The 9,744-nt window shown below is 27.6% G+C and overlaps 1 protein-coding gene across 3 annotated transcripts in view; it reads left to right on the forward strand.

The window, feature by feature from the left end:
• Window positions 1-9,702, forward strand: part of LOC111413567 (neuron derived neurotrophic factor nord) — a 31,468-nt gene extending 21,766 nt beyond the window's left edge. For all 3 annotated transcript variants that reach the window (XM_071195822.1, XM_071195823.1, XM_071195821.1), the window contains 2 exons: window positions 8,572-8,968; window positions 9,022-9,702. In XM_071195822.1, coding sequence (XP_071051923.1) covers window positions 8,572-8,968; window positions 9,022-9,663 — 1,039 coding nt within the window. In that variant the 3' untranslated portion in view covers window positions 9,664-9,702. The remainder of the gene's footprint in view (window positions 1-8,571; window positions 8,969-9,021) is intronic.
• Window positions 9,703-9,744: the final 42 nt, after the last annotated feature.

Below are 9,744 nucleotides of genomic sequence, written 5' to 3' on the forward strand. Positions count from 1 at the left end.
GACTACCACAATTGCGAACCTAATAAAACGTTTTTTATTTGAAAATGTTTGATTTTGATGCCTATTATAACATATTTAAGTAATATAATCAAAATTCACAACATTTTCACAATAAATAGTGATTGTAGTGAACGGTTAGCACAATTGATGAACCTAAAGAGACAATTTTTTAGTTAATAATGTCTGCTTTTGACACTAAATCCAACATATTTAAATTTTAGAAATAAATTCACAAAATTTTCACAAAAATAGTGATTCTTGTGAGTTATTACCACGTGAATATCATCTAGCAACATACTATTTTAACCAAAAAGGTTCGTTTTTAAAACCAAGCACGATTTATAAATATTAAAAAATTAAAATTCACAAAGTTTTCACAAAAATAGTGATCGTTGTGAATAACTGTCACAATTGCGAACCTAGTAACATCGTTTTTTATTTGAAAATGTTTGATTTTGATGCCTATTATAACATATTTAAGTAATATAATCAAAATTCACAACATTTTCACAATAAATAGTGATTGTAGTGAACGGTTAGCACAATTGATGAACCTAAAGAGACAATTTTTTAGTTAATAATGTCTGGTTTTGACACCAAATACAACATATTTAAATTTTAGAAATAAATTCACAAAATTTTCACTAAAATAGTGATTCTTGTGAGTTATTACCACGTGAATATCATCTAGCAACATACTATTTTAACCAAAAAGGTTCGTTTTTAAAACCAAGCACGATTTATAAATATTAAAAAATTAAAATTCACAAAGTTTTCACAAAAATAGTGATCGTTGTGAATGACTACCACAATTGCGAACCTAGTAAAACGTTTTTTATTTGAAAATGTTTGATTTTGATGCCTATTATAACATATTTAAGTAATATAATCAAAATTCACAACATTTTCACAATAAATAGTGATTGTAGTGAACGGTTAGCACAATTGATGAACCTAAAGAGACAATTTTTTAGTTAATAATGTCTGCTTTTGACACTAAATCCAACATATTTAAATTTTAGAAATAAATTCACAAAATTTTCACAAAAATAGTGATTCTTGTGAGTTATTACCACGTGAATATCATCTAGCAACATACTATTTTAACCAAAAAGGTTCGTTTTTAAAACCAAGCACGATTTATAAATATTAAAAATTAAAATTCACAAAGTTTTCACAAAAATAGTGATCGTTGTGAATGACTACCACAATTGCGAACCTAGTAAAACGTTTTTTATTTGAAAATGTTTGATTTTGATGCCTATTATAACATATTTAAGTAATATAATCAAAATTCACAACATTTTCACAATAAATAGTGATTGTAGTGAACGGTTAGCACAATTGATGAACCTAAAGAGACAATTTTTTAGTTAATAATGTCTGCTTTTGACACTAAATCCAACATATTTAAATTTTAGAAATAAATTCACAAAATTTTCACAAAAATAGTGATTCTTGTGAGTTATTACCACGTGAATATCATCTAGCAACATACTATTTTAACCAAAAAGGTTCGTTTTTAAAACCAAGCACGATTTATAAATATTAAAAATTAAAATTCACAAAGTTTTCACAAAAATAGTGATCGTTGTGAATGACTACCACAATTGCGAACCTAGTAAAACGTTTTTTATTTGAAAATGTTTGATTTTGATGCCTATTATAACATATATAAGTAATATAATCAAAATTCACAACATTTTCACAATAAATAGTGATTGTAGTGAACGGTTAGCACAATTGATGAACCTAAAGAGACAATTTTTTAGTTAATAATGTCTGCTTTTGACACTAAATCCAACATATTTAAATTTTAGAAATAAATTCACAAAATTTTCACAAAAATAGTGATTCTTGTGAGTTATTACCACGTGAATATCATCTAGCAACATACTATTTTAAAAGGTTCGTTTTTAAAACCAAGCACGATTTATAAATATTAAAAATTAAAATTCACAAAGTTTTCACAAAAATAGTGATCGTTGTGAATGACTACCACAATTGCGAACCTAGTAAAACGTTTTTTATTTGAAAATGTTTGATTTTGATGCCTATTATAACATATTTAAGTAATATAATCAAAATTCACAACATTTTCACAATAAATAGTGATTGTAGTGAACGGTTAGCACAATTGATGAACCTAAAGAGACAATTTTTTAGTTAATAATGTCTGCTTTTGACACTAAATCCAACATATTTAAATTTTAGAAATAAATTCACAAAATTTTCACAAAAATAGTGATTCTTGTGAGTTATTACCACGTGAATATCATCTAGCAACATACTATTTTAACCAAAAAGGTTCGTTTTTAAAACCAAGCACGATTTATAAATATTAAAAAATTAAAATTCACAAAGTTTTCACAAAAATAGTGATCGTTGTGAATAACTGTCACAATTGCGAACCTAGTAACATCGTTTTTTATTTGAAAATGTTTGATTTTGATGCCTATTATAACATATTTAAGTAATATAATCAAAATTCACAACATTTTCACAATAAATAGTGATTGTAGTGAACGGTTAGCACAATTGATGAACCTAAAGAGACTATTTTTTAGTTAATAGTGTCTGTTTTTGACACCAAATCCAACATATTTAAATTTTAGAAATAAATTCACAAAATTTTCACAAAAATAGTGATTCTTGTGAGTTATTACCACGTGAATATCATCTAGCAACATACTATTTTAACCAAAAAGGTTCGTTTTTAAAACCAAGCACGATTTATAAATATTAAAAATTAAAATTCACAAAGTTTTCACAAAAATAGTGATCGTTGTGAATGACTACCACAATTGCGAACCTAGTAAAACGTTTTTTATTTGAAAATGTTTGATTTTGATGCCTATTATAACATATATAAGTAATATAATCAAAATTCACAACATTTTCACAATAAATAGTGATTGTAGTGAACGGTTAGCACAATTGATGAACCTAAAGAGACAATTTTTTAGTTAATAATGTCTGCTTTTGACACTAAATCCAACATATTTAAATTTTAGAAATAAATTCACAAAATTTTCACAAAAATAGTGATTCTTGTGAGTTATTACCACGTGAATATCATCTAGCAACATACTATTTTAAAAGGTTCGTTTTTAAAACCAAGCACGATTTATAAATATTAAAAATTAAAATTCACAAAGTTTTCACAAAAATAGTGATCGTTGTGAATGACTACCACAATTGCGAACCTAGTAAAACGTTTTTTATTTGAAAATGTTTGATTTTGATGCCTATTATAACATATTTAAGTAATATAATCAAAATTCACAACATTTTCACAATAAATAGTGATTGTAGTGAACGGTTAGCACAATTGATGAACCTAAAGAGACAATTTTTTAGTTAATAATGTCTGCTTTTGACACTAAATCCAACATATTTAAATTTTAGAAATAAATTCACAAAATTTTCACAAAAATAGTGATTCTTGTGAGTTATTACCACGTGAATATCATCTAGCAACATACTATTTTAACCAAAAAGGTTCGTTTTTAAAACCAAGCACGATTTATAAATATTAAAAAATTAAAATTCACAAAGTTTTCACAAAAATAGTGATCGTTGTGAATAACTGTCACAATTGCGAACCTAGTAACATCGTTTTTTATTTGAAAATGTTTGATTTTGATGCCTATTATAACATATTTAAGTAATATAATCAAAATTCACAACATTTTCACAATAAATAGTGATTGTAGTGAACGGTTAGCACAATTGATGAACCTAAAGAGACTATTTTTTAGTTAATAGTGTCTGTTTTTGACACCAAATCCAACATATTTAAATTTTAGAAATAAATTCACAAAATTTTCACAAAAATAGTGATTCTTGTGAGTTATTACCACGTGAATATCATCTAGCAACATATTAATTTAACCAAAAAGGTTCGTTTTTAAAACCAAGCACGATTTATAAATATTAAAAAATTAAAATTCACAAAGTTTTCACAAAAATAGTGATCGTTGTGAATGACTATCACAATTGCGAACCTAGAACAACGTTTTTATTTGAAATTGTTTGATTTTGCAATATCAAAAATGTTATCAAAACTTCTAATATTGTTTTCTCAAAAACTTTATGACTACCCTGTATAAGATACTGTGATACAGTAAATGACAATCTATTTGACAGCATTTGAAGAGTAATCGTGCCAATTTAGAGCTTTTTTGAATGAAAGTTTGCTGAGATATGGGGTTTTAAAGAGCATGGTGAAAATTGACAAAAAAAACTTAAAGTCGAAGTTGTAGTCTACTTCCGGTGGACCGGAAGTGGCCACCATCTTGAAAATATTTTAGATCGAAAAATCAGTATGAACCTCCTATATAAATTAAATTTCAAAAACGTAGATACAATGGAATAGAAATGAAACGGGTGTTGCCGACTTTTTGGCGGGCACTGTATATGTTAAGTTATACAGGGTGTGTCAAATGTCTGGAATATAGCCAATAACTTCGCCATTTGTGGTTTTATAGAAAAATGTTTCAAATAAAAGTTTCTTTTTAATCGTGGCGCATTTTTTGGCGATATTTGCTTGCTTGTATTGTTTTTTGTTTCGTTGCTATGGCAACCAATATTGTTATTTTTTTTATTTAGATTTTGTCTATAAAAGATGTTTCGCCGTCGTACTGGCAAAACCACACGGTATTTTTTTCTTTAATTATTTTACTTTTATCCATAAATTCAGATTTTGCAATCAAAAACATAGGGTGCCATTAAAAAAATTGTTCGTGACCTTGAAAATACGATCAAGGTCAAAAAATGTTATCGTCATATGGTTTCGCACTTTCATTTGGTTCATTTTTATGTTAAATGAACCGTTTTCGAGATAATCGCTTGTCTAACATTAAATGGACCACCCTATTTGTATATACAGGGTGTGTCAAATGTCTGGAATATAGCCAATAACTTCGCTATTTGTGGTTTTATAGAAAAATGTTTCAAATAAAAGTTTCTTTATTAATTGTGGCGCATTTTTTGGCGATATTTGCTTGCTTGTATTGTTTTTTGTTTCGTTGCTATAGCAACCAACATTTTTATTTTAAATGGGATGTATATGTTTTTTTTGCATATTTTGATAGAAGATAAATCCCTCTACGCGATGAACATACCAAATCATGTGGTTGTATAAGAAAAAAATCAAGAAAAAATGCGTTTTTTGAAAATATTAAATCAGCAAATTACGCAAATTAAGTGACAGTTTAACCAAAATATGACGAAAATTCCTTAACACCGGAAGTGTTAAAAACGTGTGATGACGAAACTACATTAAATGTGTGTCACCGTACCCATACATTATTAATTATTCATTAACTGTCATTTTTTGACATTTAAAGCTGTCAATGGCATTCTTTCGGTACCTACTTTTATTGTAAATTACTGATTTAATGTTTTCTTATACAACCATATGATTTGATATGTTCATCGTATAGAGGGACTTATCGTCTATCAAAGTATGCAAAAAAAAATATGCATCCCATTTAAAATAACAATATTGGTTGCCATAGCAACGAAACAAAAAACAATACAAGCAAGCAAATACTGACAAAGAGTGCGCCACGATTAATAATGATATTTGTATTTGAAACATTTTTCTTTAAAATCACAAATGGCAAAGTTATTGGCTATATTCCAGACATTTGACACACCCTGTATAACTTAACATATACAGTGCTCGCCAAAAAGTCGGCAACACCCGTTTCATTTCTATTCCATTGTATCTACGTTTCTGAAATTAAATTTATATAGGAGGTTCATACTGATTTTTCGATCTAAAACATTTTCAAGATGGTGGCCACTTCCGGTCCACCGGAAGTAGACTACAACTTCGACTTTTAAGTTTTTTTTGTCAATTTTCACCATGCTCTTTAAAACCCAGCAAACTTTCATTCAAAAAAGCTCTAAATTGGCACGATTACTCTTCAAATGCTGTCAAATAGATTGTCATTTACTGTATCACAGTATCTTATACAGGGTGGTCATAAAGTTTTTGAGAAAACAATATTTGAAGTTTTGATAACATTTTTGATATTGCAAAATCAAACAATTTCAAATAAAAAACGTTGTTCTAGGTTCGCAATTGTGGTAGTCATTCACAACGATCACTATTTTTGTGAAAATTTTGTGAATTTATTTCTAAAATTTAAATATGTTGTATTTGGTGTCAAAAACAGACACTATTAACTAAAAAATTGTCTCTTTAGGTTCATCAATTGTGCTAACCGTTCACTACAATCACAATTTATTGTGAAAATGTTGTGAATTTTGATTATATTACTTAAATATGTTATAATAGGCATCAAAATCAAACATTTTCAAATAAAAAACGTTTTACTAGGTTCGCAATTGTGGTAGTTATTCACAACGATCACTATTTTTGTGAAAACTTTGTGAATTTTAATTTTTTAATATTTATAAATCGTGCTTGGTTTTAAAAACGAACCTTTTTGGTTAAAATAATATGTTGCTAGATGATATTCACGTGGTAATAACTCACAAGAATCACTATTTTTGTGAAAATTTTGTGATTTTATTTATAAAATTTAAATATGTTGTATTTGATGTCAAAAGCAGACATTATTAACTAAAAAATTGTCTCTTTAGGTTCATCAATTGTGCTAACCGTTCACTACAATCACTATTTATTGTGAAAATGTTGTGAATTTTGATTATATTACTTAAATATGTTATAATAGGCATCAAAATCAAACATTTTCAAATAAAAAACGTTTTACTAGGTTCGCAATTGTGGTAGTCATTCGCAACTATCACTATTTTTGTGAAAACTTTGTGAATTTTAATTTTTTAATATTTATTAATCGTGCTTGGTATAAAAACGAACCTTTTTGATTAAAATAATATGTTGCTAGATGATATTCACGTGGTAATAACTCACAAGAATCACTATTTTTGTGAAAATTTTGTGAATTTTATTTCTAAAATTTAAATATGTTGGATTTAGTGTCAAAAACAGACATTATTAACTAAAAAATTGTCTCTTTAGGTTCATCAATTGTGCTAACCGTTCACTACAATCACTATTTATTGTGAAAATGTTGTGAATTTTGATTATATTACTTAAATATGTTATAATAGGCATCAAAATCAAACATTTTCAAATAAAAAACGTTTTACTAGGTTCGCAATTGTGGTAGTTATTCACAACGATCACTATTTTTGTGAAAACTTTGTGAATTTTAATTTTTTAATATTTATAAATTGTGCTTGGTATAAAAACGAACCTTTTTGATTAAAATAATATGTTGCTAGATGATATTCACGTGGTAATAACTCACAAGAATCACTATTTTTGTGAAAATTTTGTGATTTTATTTATAAAATTTAAATATGTTGTATTTGATGTCAAAAGCAGACATTATTAACTAAAAAATTGTCTCTTTAGGTTCATCAATTGTGCTAACCGTTCACTACAATCACTATTTATTGTGAAAATGTTGTGAATTTTGATTATATTACTTAAATATGTTATAATAGGCATCAAAATCAAACATTTTCAAATAAAAAACGTTTTACTAGGTTCGCAATTGTGGTAGTCATTCACAACGATCACTATTTTTGTGAAAACTTTGTGAATTTTAATTTTTTAATATTTATAAATCGTGCTTGGTTTTAAAAACGAACCTTTTTGGTTAAAATAATATGTTGCTAGATGATATTCGCGTGGTAATAACTCACAAGAATCACTACTTTTGTGAAAATTTTGTGAATTTATTTCTAAAATTTAAATATGTTGGATTTGGTGTCAAAAACAGACATTATTAACTAAAAAATTGTCTCTTTAGGTTCATCAATTGTGCTAACCGTTCACTACAATCACTATTTATTGTGAAAATGTTGTGAATTTTGATTATATTACTTAAATATGTTATAATAGGCATCAAAATCAAACATTTTCAAATAAAAAACGTTTTAATAGGTTCGCAATTGTGGTAGTCATTCACAACGATCACTATTTTTGTGAAAACTTTGTGAATTTTAATTTTTTAATATTTATTAATCGTGCTTGGTATAAAAACGAACCTTTTTGATTAAAATAATATGTTGCTAGATGATATTCGCGTGGTAATAACTCCCAAGGATCACTATTTTAGTGAAAATTTTGTGAATTTATTTCTAAAATTTAAATATGTTGGATTTGGTGTCAAAAACAGACACTATTAACTAAAAAATTGTCTCTTTAGGTTCATCAATTGTGCTAACCGTTCACTACAATCACTATTTATTGTGAAAATGTTGCGAATTTTGATTATATTACTTAAATATGTTATAATAGGCATCAAAATCAAACATTTTCAAATAAAAAACGTTTTACTAGGTTCGCAATTGTGGTAGTCATTCACAACGATCACTATTTTTGTGAAAACTTTGTGAATTTTAATTTTTTAATATTTATAAATCGTGCTTGGTTTTAAAAACGAACATTTTTGGTTATAATAATATTCACGTGGTAATAACTCACAAGAATCACTATTTTTGTGAAAATTTTGTGAATTTTATCTTTGTCTTCATCACTAATTAGGATGCAATTTTTTTTAGTTTAATCGATCCCCACGTAACAGATTATTGCGTCGTTATCAACACAATAAAGTCTTATCGAACGTTGTGTTCCGCACAATACGAAAACGAAGAACCCCAAGTTATCAAATACGATCATCATCACCACAAACGCCGGAAAGACTTAAATAAAGACTTATCCTTACCAAAAATAAGTTGCGTCGGAAAACGTACTCATTTCACATTAAACGATTTACAAAAAGGACAAAATTATTTCGTCGATGTATTCGCAATCAACCAACAAACAAATTTAACGTACCCTTATGGTTCAACAAAAACCAAATTCGACGCTTACATCAAACCCACATCCCTTAAAGACGGGAAATTAACATTCGTTAATTTAAAAAAGTTAGATGGAAAAGCCGAATTTATTTACAAGGTAATAATTATTAAAATAAATTTAATAAACATCCTTATTCTAGCAAATTTTAGTTAGAAAAATCATCGGAAAATTCGTTAGAATTTTATTTCATCCCATGCGGGTTAATGGACATCGAAATAATCCTAAAACACAACGGAACAAAATCGAAATCCCGCTTAAAAAATTTCGGGAAAATCACCATCGATAACCCAACCCCATTAAAATACTTCTTACGAGTCCTCGATCGCAATTTTTCATCCGATATTCGAAGATCTTCAGGAGTTAAGGTTTTGGCGACAACAAAACCATCAAAAATACCATTCCCGGTGCTTCCCTCACGAACGGAAGTCCACGAATACATATCAATGCGAAAATGCGACCAAATCACCATCGGGTGGTACGCTTCCCCCATGAAAAATAACGCGAAATATTGTGTGGCTATAAAAAAGGGAAAATTGCAAACGCAAAATGATAAGTTGGATTTAACGGATCGTTGCCGAGATTTTAATTTAAAATCGTTGGGGGTTACGTATTGTAAAGAATTTAAGGAGTTTAAAAGTGTTTTATCATCGCAGGATGAAATAATCATGGAAACTATTGAAAATTTGGAATCGGGGGAAAGTTACGTTGTTTACGTTTCGATACAAAAGAAAAAGGGGAAAACTTTATCTTACGATTTATTACAAGCTTACACCAAAGCTGAATGTAGTTAATTTATTGTCTATATTTAATAAAATTTTATTAAAATAAAACATTTTTTTAATTCCATACAATCCTTAAATATGATTTCAATA

This window comes from Onthophagus taurus, chromosome 5, assembly GCF_036711975.1.
Source record: "Onthophagus taurus isolate NC chromosome 5, IU_Otau_3.0, whole genome shotgun sequence".
Lineage (NCBI taxonomy): Eukaryota > Metazoa > Arthropoda > Insecta > Coleoptera > Scarabaeidae > Onthophagus > Onthophagus taurus.